Below are 18,898 nucleotides of genomic sequence, written 5' to 3'. Positions count from 1 at the left end.
AAGCACCAGAGAGACATTCTGTAATGATCAAGAAACCAGTTGTTTGGAATCAAATGTCCTTGGCCGGTGTCTTATTAGGGCTGGGTGTGTCTGCACCGCCCCCCACCCGCCCCCTATCCCTGCCGCTAATTCTCTGGCTCATGTCCGACACCCCTCCCTCGATGCTCCACCCTCATCATTCCCAACATCCTTTGCTCCTGTCAAATTTGCAAACTCACTCTCCGCTCCACGTTAACAAATACAGTACTGTGCAAAAGTCTTAGGCTCCCTAGCTTTATACTGTATATGTGCCTAAGACTTCTTCACAGTACTGTACATTAACCCTTTCATTCCTGGGTAGAATATCGGATAGGATGAGACCAGTTGAGGGAATGGGTAAGAATTAAGAAAAATGCCTAATAAAGATTCTATTAAATTGAACTGAGCTACAGAAACAAACCCAACAGCAGTTGTATCAATAAGAAATGTTAATACAACTCTTGCCTGGGCTCTCTATAAATTTGCTTGCATTCACATTGAGGCCTAACATTTGACTTCTTACAATGGGAATAAGTTACAACATGGCCAGAGAATGTCATAATAATTGTATTTCAAAGTAAATAAAATACTGGGTGCTATAAATTTGAAATAGTCAGCTGGTGGCGCAGTGGCATCAGCGCCGGACTTCAGAGCGAAGGCTCCCGAGTTCGAATCCAGCCGGCTTCCTTGCACGCTTTCCATCCGTGCTGGGTTGAGTGTCGAGCTAGCAACTCGGCCTGGTAAAAATAAGAAAGCCTGCTAAAAAAAAACGCCGTCATGGCGGCGACCTGATGACTCCACTAGGAGTTAAGGGCTTTCTTCTTCAATAAATTTGAAATAATGCTGGAAGTCAAAGTAGAGATTGTTGTCATAGGTACAAGTACACGTGTACCTATGAGACACTTTACAATGTCTTACAATCCTCAGGCAGGACGTGTGGGTGTAAATGCATCCCAGTTTATCAAGTTGAATTCCGAACTCACCACAGAGGCTGTTTGATACTCGGAGTATTTTCCAGCTTGTGTTTTTGCTTGTGGTGATGTGACAGGGTCATCTGTAGGAAGGTAGAGCGGACACCAAGCACAGGAGCTGAAGTGATTCCAACTGCTGTTGGAAGCCACACGGAGTGTATAAATAGAGCAGGCAGATGCTGGGAACTATAAACGCGTCAGTTTCTCTGATTTCAAAGTAATTTTTCAGCCTCTGTCTTCACCACTTAGCGTGTGTGGGGCAGGAGGCTCCTTGACAGGCTCCTTGACCTCGCTCACTCTTGCTTTGGTGACTTGGAGAGGCTTAAGAACGCGATTACCAGGGTGAAGGTCCCACTGGGCTTTTATTCCCGACCTCTGCTGAAGTGCCCGAGGTCTGTTTTTTATTGGCTCGTCGTAACCACAGCTGAAATCTGAGACAGGCTCCCTGGGTTATTACAGAAGGAAAGACTTCTGTTTATACCTTTCCTCGCCCCGGGGCCATCCCAGAGCATTTCACAGTCAGCGGAGCTCTTGTGAAGTTCAGTCACTGCTGCAACTTCAGAATTAGAAGTGCAGAATTGCGCACAGCAAAATCCCATGAACCGCGATGCCATCATGAGTGATTTAGCTAATGGATCAATAAAGTTCAAAATTCAAGGTAAATTTATTATCAGAGTTCATTTATGCCACCACGTACCCTAGAACTGATTTTCTTGCAGGTTTTCACATTAAAGCAATGAAATACAATGGAATCAATAAAATACTATACACAATTAAAGATTGAAAAATAAACTGAACAGACATCGTACCAATAAATAATGCAGAGAACAGAAGTTGTAAGGTCCTTGAAAGAGAGACCACGGTCTGTGGAATCAGTTCAGAGTTGATCAGTGGTTGAGGAGACGCTGGTTATACTGGTTGATACTGGTTCAGGAGTCTGATGGATTTTGACAACTGTTCCTCAACCTGGTGGTGTAGGACCTGAGGTTTCTGAACCTCCTTCCCATGGTAGCGGTGAGAAGATGGCATGTCCTGGATGGTGGTAGTCCTTACTGATGGACACTGCTTTCTTGTGGCAACGCGCCTTGTAGATGTGCTCAGTGGTGGCGAGGGCTTTTCCTGAGATGGCCTGGGCTGTATCCGCTACTTTTTGCAATTTTTCCCATTCTTGGGCATTGGTTTTCCCATTCCAGCCGTGATGCAACCGTGAATATAAACAGCAGAGGCATGAGGGTATGTTCCACCCGTAAGCAACTTGTAATCCCCTATATTGACTTGGCGGACCATTTCCACTTGATTGTGTTGAGCATGTCTGTGAATTGGGTTTCTGTTTTCCATTTCAGCTTCATTCCTTACTGTTCAAGTGACGTCTGGAGTGGAGCGTCCCAGAAGTCTGAGAAAGGTAAGCTCTTCTCTGTTTTAAGCAGAACTCATCTTTGAATGGCGTAATCGGCGATGATCAAATGACTTATTGGGTTAACACACTGTCAGGAATGGTGTTGTGTTGCAGGACCTCGGAGGGTCGGTGTCTGATCTGAGTTCAGTCAGCTGATCACCCCCAGGAAAGGCGAGGGTCTTGCATTTACGCAGAGGGCTCTGTAGTTAGGGTTTCAACCCTTGATCGCTGTTCAGCTTGTGGCAGCATGTGTAGGGTCAAGGTTTGTGGTGACGTTTGCGCGGAGCAAGAACGACAACGGAGTGGGAGGATTACTAGCCTCACGCGCGAGTGAGGCTAGAAAGAGGAAGATCATACGGTTCAACACGTGGCTAAGGAGTTGGTGCAGGAGGGAGGGCGTAAGATGTTTGGATCATGGGGCTGCCTTCCAGGGAAGGTGGGGCCCGTACAGAAGGGGCGGTTTGCATCTGAACTGGAGGTGTACTAGTATCCTAACGGAAAGGTTTGCTAGTGCTGCACGGGGGGCGGGGGGTTAAACTAGAGTTGTGGATGGATGGGAGCCAGATAGGGGTACAAACAAAATGTGGGAGGAGCTTAGCAGGCCAGACAGCATCCATGGAAAAGAGCAAACGGTCGACGCTTTGGGCCGAGACTGGAAATGAGGGACGAGAAGTCAGAGTAAGGAGGTGGGCAAAGGGAGGAAGAGGTACGAGGTAGTGGATGAGAGGTGAAACTGGGAGAAGGGGAGGGGTGAAGTGAAGAGCTGGGAAGTCGATTGGTGAAAGAGATAAAGGGCTGGAGAAGGGGGAATCTGATAGGAGAGGACAGAAGGCAGTGGGAGAGATGGGAGGAGCACCAGGGGGAGGTGATAGGCAGAAAGGAGAGAAGGTGAGAGAGGAAAGTGGGAATGAGGAATGTTGTGGGAGTGGGGCAGTACTGGAAGCTCGAGAAATCAGTGTTCATGCCAACTGGTGGGGCGGTGGGTGGATGGGGCAAGGGCAGACGTGCGTGAAATGGAAAAGATGCAGGAGAGGCAGCGTCGATGGTGGAGGAAGGAAGGCTCCTTTCTTCGAAGAAGGAGGACATCTCATTAGTTCTGGAATGAAAAACCTCATCCTGAGAGCATATTGCAGTGGAGACAGAGGAATTGAGAGAAAGGGGGTGGCATCTTTACAAGTGACAGGGTGGGAAGAGGTATAGTCCAGGTAGCTGCAAGAATCAGTGGGTTTATAAAAGATATCGGTGGAAAAAAACTGTCTCCAGAGTTAGAGGCAGAGAGATCGAGAAAGGGGAGGAGAGGTGTCGGAAATAGATCAGGTAAATTTGAGGGCAGGGTGGAAGTTGGAGGCAAAGTTGATGAAATCGAGCAGCTCAGCGTGGGCGCAGGAGCAGATAGTGAAGTGGTTTTGGGGAAAGACGTTGCTCAGCCTACATAAAAAAGTCAGGACTCATAAGGTCGAGCATGGTGGGGCTAACGTTGTGTAGATTTCAGGGCAGGGAGTATTGGAGGAATGGCAGATGAGATTAGGGTATGCTGGATCAGCACATGGAATTTTGACACTGTAGCTACTGGTGAGACTTGTTGCGGGTGAGGCAGGACTGGCAGCTCAATGCTGCAGGGTTCCGTTGTCAGGGAAAATGTCCCAGCAGGGCTCAGACAGGACAGACTTGAGATCTTGTCTACTGAGGCTATATGGGTGGAATTGAGGAAGGAGAAGAGGATGATAATGTTAATGGGATTATATTATAGACCACCCAACAGTCCATGGAATTTAAAGGAGCCGAGTTCATAGGCTGTAGCAAGAAACAGAAGGTTGTGATAGCTGGTGATTTTAACTTGCAACATATTCACTGTGACTCCCAGACTGTAAAAGGACAAGATTGGAAAGAGTTTGTCAAATATGTTCAGGGACAGCTTGTTAATCAGTATGTAGAAGTAGGTCGATGTTCCAACGAGAGAGTGTGCGATACTTGATTTGCTAGTAGGGAATGAGACAGGGCAAGTTTGTGAAGGGGAACACTTCCCATCTAGTGATCAGGTGTCATTATTTTCAAGATAATTATGGATGAGGTTAGGTCTGGTTCTCTTTTCGAGATTCTAAATTGGAGAAACGCCACTTTTGATGGTATCAGAAAGGATCTGGCAAGTGTGGATTGGATCAGGTGATTTTCTGGCAAAGGTGCACTTGGTAAGTGGGAGGCCTTCAAATATGAACTTTTGAGAGTACTGAGTTTGTATGTTTCTGTCAGAATGAAAGGCTAGAATAACAGGGTTTGGGAACCTTGGTTTTTGAGAGATACTGAGGCTCTCAAAAAGAAGGTGGTGCAAAGCAGGTTTAGGCAGGAAGGAGCAGATGAGGTATTTGAGAAGTATAAGAAATGCAAGAGAACACTTAAAAAGGAAGTGAGGAGGGCTAGAAGAAGGAATGAGGTTGACCTAGCAGACAAGGTGAAGGAGAATCCTATGGGCTTTTACACGTATATTAAGAGCAAAGGAACAGCAAGGGACAAAATTGGTTCTCTGGAAGATCAATGTGGTCATCTAGCCGAAAGATTTGGGGAGATCTTAAATGGATTTTTTGCATCTGTACTTACTCAGGAGATGGACTCCAAGTCTATAGAAGTGAGGCAAAGCAGCAGTGAGGTTCTGGACTGTATCTAAAAGAGGAGTTGTTTGCTCTCTTGAGGCAAATTAGGGTGGATAAATCCCCAGCGCCTGCCAGGGTGTTTCTTGGGACACTGTGGGAGGCCCGTGCAGAAATTGTAGGGGCCCCAGTGACGATATTTAAAACATCCTTAACTATGGGCGAGGTGCCAATGGATTGGAGGATTGCTACTGTTCCGTTGTGTAAGAGGAGCCTATAGACCAGTGAGCCTGACATCAGCAGTGGGTAAGTTATCGGGAAGTATTCTGTGGGACCAAATAAATGAATATTTGGATAGACAGGAACTGATTAGGGATAGTCAACACAAGGAAATCTGCAGATGCTGGAATTTCAAGCAACACACATAAAAGTTGCTGGTGAATGCAGCAGGCCAGGCAGCATCTCTAGGAAGAGGTACAGTCCACGTTTCGGGCCGAGACCCTTCGTCAGGACTCAGGTTGCCTTGAGTGTAGTAGACCTTGTCTAACCAATCAGAGATTTTTGAGCAAGTTACCAGGAAAGCTGATGAAAGCAAGGCAGTGGATGTTGTCGATATGGACTTCAGTAAGGGGTTTGACAAGGCCCTGCAAGGGAAGCTGGCTAAGTAGATTCAGTTGCTCGGCATTCAAGATGAGGTAGTGAATTGGATTAGACATGGACTTCACAGGAGAAGCCAGAGAGCAGTTCTAGGTGGTTGCCCCTCTGACTTGAGGCCTGCAACTGGAGGTGTGCTGCAGGGATCAGTGCTGAGTCTGTTGTTGTTTGTCGTCTGTATCAATGATCTGGATGATAATGTGGTGAACTGGATCAGCAAATTTGCGGATGACACCAAAACTGGGGGCGTAGTAGAAAGTGAAAAGGCTACCATTGCTTTCAGTGGGATCTGCATCAGCTGGAAAAACAGGCTGAGAAATGGCAGATGGAATCTAATGTAGACAAGTGCCAGGTTTTGCATGTCAGAAGGACCAACGAAGGTTATGCACCGAGGAGCACAGATCTATAACTCGTTGAACTTGACCTCACAGGTGGATAGGGCTGTAAAGAAGGCTGTTGGCAAATTGGCTTTCATTCATAAATCAAAAGTACAGGAGATGGGATGTTATGTTGAATTTGTATAAGACGTTGCTGAGGCCTAATTTGGTGTATTGTGTGCACCTACTTACAAGAAAGATGTAGATAAGATTGAACGAGTACAGAGAAAACTTACAAGGATGTAGCTCAGATGTCGAGAACCTGAGTTACAGGGAAAAATTCAGTAGGTTAGGGCTTTATTCCCTAGAGCACAGAATGAGGAGAGATTTAATAGAGGTATACAGAATTATGAGGGGTGTAGAAAGTGTAAATGCAAGCAAGCTCTTTCCACTGAATTTGAGTGAGACTGGAATTAGAGGTCATGGGTTAAGGGTGAAAGGTGAAATGTTTAAGGGGAACATGAGGGGGAACTTTCTCACTCAGAGGGTGGTAAGAGTGTGGAACGGGCTGCCAGCAGAACTGGTGGGTATGGGTTTGATTTCAACATTTAGGAGAAATGTGGATGAGCTGGGTACGGAGGGCTACAGTCCGGGTGCAGGTCTGTGGGATGAGGCAGATTAGTAGTTTGGCACGGACCAGATGGGCCGAAGACTCTGGTTTCTGTGCTCGTGGTGTTCTGTGACTCTGTGACTCAGTTAGGTTCAGGATGTAACTAATGAAGTGGCCACTGAGTGTGCAATCCTTTAAGAAGCCTCTGTCTGAACAACTCCCTGTGGCAAAGTAATGACTCAGTGACCAACGCCTAACCTCTCTTCCCACTCTCGCACTAACAGTTGTAAATAGTCTTTTCTCCTTTCTTCCACCAGAACCTTTCAACTGTATAATTAGCTGCAGCAAGTCACCAGTCCTGTGTTCCAGAGGGTGTTGTGTACATGTAGTCAACGATTCCTGTCCTGTTTTCTACCCCTTGGTGCTTATCAGAATTTCCCGTGCATGTGAGCATTGCACCTGGCTCTTGACACACGTGGCACAGATCCTTCTCTGTAGCAATCCCCACTTCGACATTTGGTTCAAACTCAGTTTCATTTACCTGTCGCCCGAACATCGAAAGGTAGAGTGAAATATGTCATTTGGATGAACAGGCTAACACAGCCTGGCGATGTTCTGGGAGCAGCCCCCAAGCACTGCCACGCATTGTGGGCTGCCCCCAGAAGTGTCAACATCATGTTCGCAGTTCATACAAGCAACGACAACAAAAAGAGGTAACATTCAGTAAATAAATTTAAAAGTAATTAATATCATATCATAAGATTCTGCAGATGCTGGAAATCCAGTGCAGTACACACACAATGCTGGAGGAACACAGCAGGACAGGCAGCGTCCATGAAAATGAATAAGCAGTCAATGTTTCGCACCGAGACCCTTCCTCAAGCTGGAAAGGACAGGGGAAGACAACCTCCCCCGCACAGGGTCCACTAACCCCAGCTCGGGGCCTCCGGCAGACCCGTGGGCCTGCAGATACTGGGCCTTTGACTTTCCCAGTGGACCTACAGGCCCAGCATTAGGCGACGGTTCCCGGGGTGGCCGGCTGATAGAGCAGTGGCAACACTGTGCCAGGGACCCGTGCTTGATCCTAGTCATAGTCATAGTCATACTTTATTGATCCCAAGGGAAATTTTTTTGTTCCAGTTGCCCCAACCAAGAATAGGGTATAAATATAGCAATCCTGACCTCCAGTGCTGCCTTTGAGAAATTTGCATGCTCTCCTTGTGACCACGTGGGTTTCCCATCAGGTTTAAAATGATCAGAGGCCCAAGTAGGCTGGGTAGCCAGGATCTTTTAAGGATAGAAAGGTTAAATAAATAGATAGATATACTTTATTGATCCCGAGGGAAATTGGGTTTCGTTACAGCCGCACCAACCTAGAATGGAGCATAAATATAGCGATACAAAAACCACAAACAATCAAACAACAATATGCAAACTATGCCAGATGGAAATAAGTCCAGGACCAGCCTATTGGCTCAGGGTGTCTGACCCTCCACGGGAGGAGCTGCAAAGTTCGATGGCCACAGGCAGGAACAACCTCCCGTGACACCCAGTGTTGTATCTCGGTGGAATATGGCCGGAATCCAAAAGCAAAAAGTTCAATATCTGGTCTACAAACACGTTCCTCGATCGTAATATGACCAGGATTGCACCATCCGTTGTTAACCAGAACAGCAAGTCCCCAACTCCTTTACACTTACCCCTCTCAGAAGATATGCTAGAATACTAGAAGATATACTTTTAAAGTTAGCGAGGGGAAGTTTAAGGCAATGTGAGGGGTAAGTTCTTTACAAAGAGATCGGTAAGGTTTTACCCGGGATAGTAGTGGAAGCAGACAATTTAGTGGGGTTTAAGAAGCTTTTAGATAGACGCATATGTGAGGGCAATGGAGACATATGGATGATGTACAAGAAGAGTACATTTAGTATAAGCTGGCATCAACATTGGTACAACATTGCGGGCTGAATGGCCTGTCCTGTATTATACTGTTCTGTTCTGTTTTGTAACTCCAGAGATTAGTCAAAGGAAAAACACGGTAGAGCCGGGGATGGCTCGAGTCTACTTTTGTTTTTACTTTAGCGAAGCGTGCTCACATGACGTAGTGGCATGATGACGTATGCCATTCACGTACTTTTACATGTAATCCGTAATGAATTATGTAAACAACAAAGAACGCTTAACAAACAATATATTTACAATATTACTCAGATATCTTGGAGGAGGAATTGTTTCTGCCAGAGGGTGGGGAATCTGTGACATTTGTTGCCTTGGACGACTGTCACTAGATACACTTAAAGCGGAAATTGATACGTTTTTGATCAGGAAGGGCACCAGAAGTTACAGGGTGAAGGCAGGGGAATGGGATTGAGAGTGATAATAAATCAGCCACGATGGAATGGCAGAGCAGACTCAATGGGCCAAATGACCTAATTCTGCTCCTGTTTCTTATTGCCGAAATATTAAATACACAACAACTTCTGTGTTCTATGTTTCAAGAACGCGAGGGTTGGTAGGTAAATTGGCCGCTGTAACTTGTACCTAATATGTGGGTGAGGCATAGCTTCTGGCGAGAGTTGATGGAAATGAAATTGGAATATGATGGTTCAGTGCCGAGTAAGTGTAAATGGATGGTCTCTATAGACACGACGCGCCGAAGGGTCTGCTCTTTGCTGCATTTCTCCATCCTAAACAATGAAATGATTTTTTTCTAAGCACCATTCTGTCTTCTCTCAAATTTCTCTCCTTGTTCTTTGTTGAAGGTGATTATGCTTTCATGGGAGCACTGATAATACAAGAGGTTGTCAAAGAGCTGTTGACGAAAGGCCTTGAAAATGCCAAGATCCTTCTGTTGGCAGGCACCAGGTACGTTTTTTTTGAGTTTGTGGGGCCCCAGCGCTGAGGCCCTCACCACCTTCTGAGATAAGATCAAATGTTTCTCACAGATAAAAGCAAATTCCATGCAGAGTACAGTGCCCAGCTCCTGCTGGGGAAATTATCCTGGTTACAATCAAATCTTATTCTGGATCTTAAATACTGCCCACGGTCCTTAAAGATTAAATTCCACTCTCTCTCACCTGCAATTTGATAAAATCAAACGATGGTGTGGATTAATTAATCTTTGCTTCAAATCGACTAAACTGTTTGCAGTTGTTGCCTCAGAATGAAAGCATTTAGATTTTTTTTAAAGTTTCAGAGTCTAATTAGAGTTCCTCATTCTCAAACCTAGACACGAAATGCTGAAGAATCATTCAGCAAATTAGGGAAAGGGTGGAACTTTGTCACAAGTGTTACTTTGTTACTTTGTGACATGTACAAGTATGTAGCATTTAGTGTAACACTTTACAGAGCCAGTTGTAAGATCAAGGTTCGATTCCTGCTGCTGTTTGTAAGGAGTTTGTACGTTCTCCCAGAGACCACGCGGGTTTCCTTTGGTTTCCAAAGATGTACAAGTTAGGGATAGTAGGTTAGGTGCATGCTGTTTGGCATTGGATGCGTATCCCTAGCACATCTTGGACCATGTTGATCGTTGATGTAAAGACAACACATTTCACTGTTTCATGACCATACCTTGTTACAAGTACAAGTGGGCAGCACGGTAGCACAGTGGTTATCACAATGCTTTACAATACCAGCGACACGGGTTCAATTCCCACTGCTGCCTGTAAGGAGTTTTGTATGTTCTCCCCGTGACCGTGTCGGTTTCCTCCAGTCGCTACAGTTTCCTCCCACAGTCCAAAGACGTCCCGGTTGGTAAGTGAATTGTCCCGTGATTAGGCTAGGATTAAACTGGGGGAATGCTGGGCAGAGTGGCTCGAGGGTCTATGCTGCGCTGCATCTCAATAAATAAATTTAAAAATAAATAATATCATATCATAAGATTCTGCAGATGCAACACCCACAAAATGCTGAAGGAACTCAGCAGGTCAGGTAGCATCTACAGAAAGGAATAAGGAAAGGAACATTTTGGGCCAGGCCTGGCGAAGAGTCTCAGCCTGAAGCCTTGGCTGTCTACTCCTGTCCGCCGATGTTGTCTGACCTGCTGAGTGCTTTGTGTTTAACTTTCTGAGGAGTCCAGGGGAGGAATGAGCAGCACAGGTTGAATCAAATTTGAACTTATGGGCAAGTGAGGTGTGAATGCCGGATATGTGAAACGTAAGAGCTGTTAGTTCTACAGAAATATTTGTTGAGTTTGGACAGCTTTTGTTGAAAATGCCCTTCAGTTGAGGCATTTTCACTTCATTTTTGGAACTTTCAAGTTGCCCCCGTCAGAGCAGAAAATGCTGAAAATACCCAGAAGGTCAGCGCGCCTCGCAAAGTTGAAATCAGATGGAATTAAGTAGCAGGGGAGTCGACTGGTTTCTCCTTCTCTGGCTCAGAGATAAGAGCTTGCAAGCCTTCTCCTGTTTCTTGGCATTTGAAATGTGTTCTCTCAGCACCTTTGAACCACGCAGGGGTCATCGTGCAATACTCTAGTGCTGTGACCGCGCCAGCCACGAGGTGGGTTACAGCTTTCCTGTGATCAGGAAGAACTGAGAGATCAAAGCTCAAAGGCTGCTTCGGCCTCATCTGCACTGCCCACAGTTTCATTTGCGTATCTGGTGTTTAATAGTTGAGACAGAATGGACACAGGGGATCAAAGCTCAGGGTGCATGTTTAAGAGTGTGAACTCTGCTCATTAGTCCAGCAAAAGTCATTTCTTAAGCAACTTTCCCAAGAAAAGTATTTTAACTATGATAGGGTTTCACTATACCTTACTGTTTGTTTATGAATCAGAATCAGGTTTATTGTCACTGACCTGTGCCATAAAGTTTGTTATTTTGTGGCAGTTGACCAGTGCAGGACATAAAACTTTACTATATTTTACAATAAGCAAATACTCAAAAAATAGATAAATAGTAGAAAAGGGGAAGAGTGAGGTTCACTGTCCGTTCAGAAATCTGATGGCGGATGGGAAGAGGCTGTTCCTGAAATGGTGATGGTGGGTCTTCAGGCTCCTGAACCTCGCCCCTGCTGGTAGTAATGAGAAGAGAGCGTGTCCTGGTTGGTGAGGGTGCTCAAAATGATGCTCATTCTGAAGATGTCATCGATGGTTGGGAGGGTTGGGCCCGTGATTTGGCCAACTGAGTCTACAACCTTGTGGAGCCTCTTTCTGACCCTGTGTATTCGAGTCTCTGTACCAGAGCGCGATACAACCAGTTAGAAAGCTCTCTACAGTGCATCTGTGGAAATCTGCCAGGTCTTTGGTAACAGACCAAATCACCTCAATCTCCTATTGAAGTATAGCCGCTGGTGTAAACTCTTCATAATTGCATCAATGTGTTGGGCCCAGCACAGATCTACTGACATCCCTGAGCTTGAAGCTGCTCACTCTTTCCACTGCTGACCCCTCAATATGGACTGGAATGCGCTCTTCTGACTTCCCCTTTCTGAAGTTCACGGTCAATTCCTTGGTGTAGCTGACATTGGGTGCACGGTTGCCGTTGGGACACCACTCAACCAGCCAATTGCGCATGCAATACAGTTGACGTCCTGTACTCTTGCGTTCACTCTCTGGGCCTGGAGCATGTTTATGGTCTGCTGCCTGAGTCCCGATTGCCAGCTGGTCTCTAATGCCGACCAGGATTGAGCTGGCTCAGCCAACTGCGTTCGGGAAGTGCAGCAGAAACACTGACTCATTGCTCCTGGCCACACGCCGTGACGTCGGGGCTCCACAGCTGATTTCTGACAACACACACACGCACACACACACACACACACACACACACACACACACACACACACACACACACACACACACAAAGCCGGAGGAACTCAGCAGGTCAGGCAGCATCCGTGGAGAGGAATATGCAACCTTTGTCCTGACCCGCTTCGGGAGCATGTCTTACGTGGATAGGTTGGGCAAGCTAGAGGTTTTCTGCGAGGAGAAGAGGAGAATGAGAAGTGACTTCGGGGAGTTGTACAAGATGGCAGGAGACAGATCGAGTGGACAGCCGGAGACTTGTTCCCAGGGCCAAAAGGTCAAATACAAGAAGGCATAATTTTAAAGTGTAGGGGGATGTCAGAGGTAGTTAGTATTTTACACACAGAGTGGTGGGTGCATGGAACACCCTGCCAGGGGTGATGGAGGGGGCAGATACACTCCGGACATTTCAGAGACTCTTAGATAGCATATAGGTGATAGGAAGATGGAGGGCTATGTAGGAGGGAAGGTGTAGATTGATCTTAGAGTAGGTTAAAAGGTCGGCACAACATCATGGGCTGTGCTGTTTTATGTTCTCTGCTACGTCAGAGGAAAAGGGAGCGTTTCAAAACCTCAATATGTTTGTACACTATGGCCAAGCACGTTATGGTTTGATGCACATGTACAAAATGAAGCAGAAGACAACTTAAAGGAGCTATTGAAATTAAAGAATGTAATTGTGTGTGACACTGCCATCAGACTACAACAAATTGCAGTATTTTTTTAATTGTAGAAAGTGGAAAGATAATGCAGTGTCTGACGGCTTGGTGGCACAGCAGTTAGTGCAATGCTTTACAACGCCAGTGATAGGGGCTCAGTTCTTGCCACTGTCTGCAAGGAGTTTGTACATTCTCCCCATGACAGTGTGGGTTTCCTCTCATATTCCAAAGACATACCATGGTTAGTATGTTGGCGTGGGAAGAGCGGCAATACTTGCAGGCTGTCCCCAGCACGTCCTCAGACTGTGTTGGTCGCTGACTCAAATGATGCACATCAGTCTACGTTTCAATGTTTTAATGTACATGTGACAAATAAAAGTAATCTAATCTTTGTCTTGAACATTGCCCCAAACTGTCTTGCTCAGTGTCAGAATCAGAACTAGGTTTATTACCACGGACATCCACTCAATGGATATTTTATTAGATACACTTGTACATCAGATTGTTATATAATCAGCCAGTCATGTGGCAGCAACTCAATGCATTCAGACACAGTCAAGAGGTTCGGTTGTTGTTCCGACCAAACATCAGAATGGGGAAGGAATGTGATCTAAGTGACTTTGACCGTGGAATGATTGTTGGTGCCAGATGGGGTGGTTTGAGTATCTCAGAAACTGCTGATCTCCGGGGATTTTCACACACAACAGTCTTCAGAGTTTACAGAGAACGGTGTGGGGAAAAAACAACATTCAGTGAGTGGCAGTTCTGAGAGAGGTCAGAGGAGGATGGCCAGTCTGGTTCAGGCTGACAGGAAGATGACAGTAACTCAAATAACCACACGTTACAACAGTGGTGTGCAGAAGAGCATCTCTGAACACACAACGCGTTGCACCTTGAAGTGGAAGGGGTAGAGCAACAGAAGACCACACTGGGCTCCATGCCTGTACCCAAAAAAGTGGCTATGTTGTGAAATTTGCTTTGGGGCAGAAGTACAGAGCAGAACATAAGAATTACAGTAAGTTACAATAATGGCATATACTGGCGATATTAAACCCGATTAAACCTAATTCTGAATTCTGAAATATATATTTTAAAAAAGTAGTGCAACAAAAACAGCAAAAAGTGAGGTATTGTCCATAGGTTTCATGGCCCAAACACAGGAAACACATGTTATATTCTATATAATTTTCTTATATTTCAAGATGTGATTTTGTTGTGTACTCCTCAGCCTGTGATTGGTCAGAATACAGGTCGGTAAGATGGTAATTCTTTGGAGAGTTGGAATGTTCATTGCTATGTGAGATCAGTTACTGACTGCCTGGCCAAGTATAAAATTGGGAAACAAACTTCACAGATTAAAATAGGCGTGAACCGGGACCTGAAATTTGAGTGTGGAAATTTGAGGACCAGTAACTAAATATACCTTGAATGCTAAACTGCCAGGGAAAGCATAAGAATAAGGGGAGAATAGAAAGAGTAATATTTGTTTTTCTGTGGAGATCTGCCACTTACAACCCCCATCACTGTATTAATGAGTTTGGTTGTTCAACATCACCACTGTCACAGATATTTTAGTCCTTCTATCACATTTGCTAAACTCAGAATCCTTTCTTCCTAAAGAAGGCAAGACAGTGGCTATACAGATTGTCATTCGGAGTTTCAGGAGATTTGGTTTGTCACTGAAAACCCTCGGAAACTTCTGCAGACAGGCTGCATCACTGCCTGGTATGGGGGCGGGGTGCAACTGCACAGGACTGAAAGAAGCTACAGAAAGTTGCAAAATTAGTACTAGCCTCCGTAGTATCCAAGACATCTTCAAGGAGCAACGTCTCAGAAAGGTGGCTCCATTATTAAGGACCCCCATCACCCCAAACGCGCCCCCTGTTCATTGTTACCATCAGGAAGGAGGCACACACTAGGTGATTCAGGAACCGCTTCTTCCTCTCCGCTATCCAATTCCTAAATGGACATTCAACCCTCGAACACCACCTCACTTTTTTTATTATTTCTGTTTTTGCACTATTTTAAATTTAACTAGTTAATATACATATATACCTTACTGTTGTTTTTATTTATTTATTTCTACATTTATCATATATTGCATTGTGCTGCTGCCACAAAGACGACAAATTTCACAAAATTAAACTTGATTCTTATTCCGATTCCTTTGCATGGAAACCATTACCCTCGCGTAGATTACTGACACAGATGCATACGAGTCGATGTACTGCAACGTCAGAATCACAATCAGGTCTATTATCACCGACGTGGGCCGTGAAATTTGCTGCTCTACAAAGTACAAATGAATAAATCAATGGTGCAAAAGAGAAATATTGATCATGTTGATGGGTTCAGTGTCTGTTCAGAAATCTGATGGCAGAGGGGAAGAAGCTGATCCTGAATCATTGAGTGTGTGTCTCCAGGCTCCTGTACCTCCTCCCTGATGGGAGTAATGAGGAGAGGGGCATGTCACAGATGGTGAGGATCCTTAACGATGGATGCTGCCTCATTGACGCTTCACCTCTAGAAAATGCTGGTGGTGATGGGGAGGGTTGTGCCTGTGATGGGGCTGGTTGATACTGCAACCCTCAGCAACACTGGTGCCACCATACCAGGCTGTGAAGTAACCAGTCAGAATGCTCTCCATCGTTCACCTGTAAAAAATCGTTAGTCTTTGGTGACATAGCATTCGTTCGTTAAGTATCGTGTGGTGTGACATATCCATGACCGTGATTGATTGTTCTTGGCAAATTTTTCTACGGAAATGGTTTGCCATTGCCTTCTTCTGGGCAGGATCTTTACAAGACTGGTGACCCCAGCCATTATCAATACTGGTCAGAGATTGACTGTCTGGTGTCAGTGGTCACATAACCAGGACTTGTGATATGCACCGGCTACTCATACGGCCGTCCACTACCTGATCCCGTGATTGATATGACCCTGATCAAGGGGTGGGGGTGGGGGCGGGGTCTAAGCAGATGCTTCACCTTGCCCAAGGGTGACCTGCAGGCTTGCGGAGGGAGGGATGCCTTACCCCTCCTTTGGTAGGGACGTATCTCCACCCTGCCATCCAGGTGACATGTCAAATCTCCTTAAACTCCTAGAAGTGTAGAAGAGTTGGAGGTTTTGGTTGTCAGAATCAGAACCAAAATCACATTTGTTTTCACTGACATACGACAGGAAATCTGTTGTTTGTAGCAACAGTATCGGTGTTTCCCTAAAGTAGGGTGGGGGGGGTTTGATGTGATAGTGGAAACACCTGGGGCCTGGAGACTGGAGAATGGAGGGCTGCCCACATGTGTGAGTGAGTGGTAGGGAAGAATAGGGACTGTTTTGTTGCTTGTTGTGTCTGTGTTGTTCTGCCGAATATTCTGAGCGTGCTATGTAGGCGCCGGAATGTGTAGCGACTCTTGCGGGCTGTCCCCAGCACGTCCTTGGGCATGCTGGTTGCTAAAGCAAACAATGTGTTTCACTGTGCGTTTCGTCCGTGTGATAAATAAATCTGAGTGTGAACGGGCAGTTTACAGCTTGGTTTATACAGGGAGTACATTGCTAATTTGACGCAGCAAAGAGCTATTTTATTTCTTGCTGCTTTTGAATTGGAACGTGCAAGTCATTTTAAATTAGGGGAACACTTCGGAAACAGTGACTACAACATAATTACGCTCAATGTAAGAATAGCAAGGAACAAGAAAAGCGAGAGGCATGTTCATTTGACTGGAAATAGCTACTTATACTGAGAGATGAAAAAGGACCTTGTCTAGATTAAAGGGTGTGAACAATTGGCAAACAGGACTGTCCTTAACAGCAAAACTAAACAGAAAGCAGCAAGGGAAAAAGGAAAGATATTGACGATTAATCCCACACCACCAGGTTCAGCCCCCTGAGTGTGTGCCACACACCTGCCACTCGTCCCACTTTAATCCCATTTCGTTTCATCAACTTCCCACGTATATTATCGCTTATCTTCATTCCAGGGGCAGTTTACAGTGGAGCACCATTAGTCACCTGCAACCCCCTTTATTCTGATTCTTTGGCTCCTGCCAATCTTCTATCTATGCTGGTATGCTTCCTGTAGTATCAGAGGCTCTTATCTTGCTAAGCTGCCTCACGTGTGGCACCTTGTCAAAGACCTTCTGAAAATCCAAATAAACAACATTCACTGATTCTCCTTTGTCTACCCTGTCTGTTATTTCCTCAAAGAATTCCAACAGATTTGTCCTGAAGGAAACCATGTTGACTTTGGCTATTTTATCGTGCACTTCCAAGTACCCCGAAACCTCTTCCTTAATAATAGACTCCAACACCTTCCCAACTGGCTTATAATTTCCTTTCCTCTTCCTCCCTCCCTTCTGAAAGAATGGAGTGACATTTGCAAATTTCCAGTCCTCTGGAACCATTCCAGAGTCTAGTGATTCTTGAAAGATAATTACTAATGCCTCCACAATCTCTTCAGCCACCTCAGTTAGTACCCTGGGGTGTGGTCCATCTGGTCCCCGTGACTTCTCTACCTTCAGACCTTTCAACTTCCCAAGCAACTTCTCCTTGGTACTCACTTCTGCCCCCTGACACACTCAGATTTCTGGCACACTGCTAGTGTCTTTCACAGTGAAGAATGACACAAAATACTTGTTAAGTTCATCTGCCATTTCTTTGTCCCTCACCTTCCATGTGAGGCAGGGTATTTTTTGCATGGAGAGTGGTGGGTTCTGGAATGCATTGCTAGGGGAGGTTCTAGAAATGGGTACGATATAGCAGTGTTTAGAACATAGGACATTACATCACAGTATAGGCCCTTCAGCCCACAATGCTGTGCTGACCTTTTAACCTACTCTAAGATCAATCTAACCCTTCTTTCCTACATAGCCCTCCATTTGTCTGTCATCCACGTGCCTATCTAAGAGCTTCTAATGTATCTGCCTCTATGACACCGTGCTCCACATCCCACCACTCTCTGTGTAAAAATCTTACCCCTGCAACCCCCTATACCAGCGGTTCCCAACCACCGGGCCGCGGACCGGTACCGGGCTGCAAAGCATGCGCTACCGGGCTGTGAGGAAACGATATGAGTCAGCTGCACCTTTCCTCATCCCCTGTCACGCACTGTTGAACTTGAACATAGGGTTGCCAACTGTCCCGTATTTGCTGGGACATCCCGTATATTGGGCTAAATTAATTTGTCCCGTATTTCCCCCGCTAAGGTAGAGCATTCCTATGAAGCCTTTCGTGCCGAAATGGCGTGAAGCGAAGAAGCAATTACCATTAATTTATATGGGAAAATTTTTTGAGCGTTCCCAGACCCAAAAAATAACCTAACAAATCATACCAAATAACACATAAAACCAAAAATAAATAACACTAACATATAGTAAAAGCAGGAATGATATGATAAATACACAACCTGTATAAAGTAGAAATAATGTATGTACAGTATAGTCAGGAAGATGAAGACAAAACCGATTTGTGGGGGGAAAAATGAGCACATATGCGCATGCGCACATCACATGCGCACAGCATGCATGCAGACACAGGTGCCTGCGCAAGGCTTCATGGTCATGGTAGTCTTTCCTGGGGTAAAGTGTCCCGGGATTTGACTGGTACTTTTGTCCCTTATTTGGGAGTGAGAAAGTTGGCAACCCTAACTGTGAAAGACATGTTGAGGTAAGTTTAACCCTACTTGAACACCACCCCCCCCCCATGGTCGGCTGGTCTGCAAGAATATTGTCAATATTAAACCGGTCCGCAGTGCAAAAAAGGTTGGGGACCCCTGCCCTATACTATCCTCCAATCTCCTGAAAATTATGCCCTGTTGTGTTAGCCATTTCCACCCTGGGAAAGTGTCCCAGGCTACCCACTCAATCGATGCTTCTTATCATCTTGTGCACCTCCAAGTCACCTCTCACCCTCCTTTGCTCCAAAGAGAAAAGCCCTAGCTCACTCATCCTGTC

General features: G+C 45.5%; 1 protein-coding gene across 2 annotated transcripts in view; it reads left to right on the top strand.

The window, feature by feature from the left end:
- Positions 1–18,898, top strand: part of notum1a (notum, palmitoleoyl-protein carboxylesterase a) — a 78,679-nt gene that overhangs the window by 17,829 nt on the left and 41,952 nt on the right. For both annotated transcript variants that reach the window (XM_072242471.1, XM_072242470.1), the window contains 2 exons: positions 2,333–2,391; positions 9,311–9,413. In XM_072242471.1, the coding sequence (XP_072098572.1) occupies positions 2,333–2,391; positions 9,311–9,413 (162 nt within the window). The remainder of the gene's footprint in view (positions 1–2,332; positions 2,392–9,310; positions 9,414–18,898) is intronic.

This window comes from Mobula birostris, chromosome 24 (assembly GCF_030028105.1).
Source record: "Mobula birostris isolate sMobBir1 chromosome 24, sMobBir1.hap1, whole genome shotgun sequence".
NCBI lineage: Eukaryota > Metazoa > Chordata > Chondrichthyes > Myliobatiformes > Myliobatidae > Mobula > Mobula birostris.
Note: the sequence above shows the minus strand (reverse complement) of the source record. Positions and strands in the feature narration are given on the sequence as shown.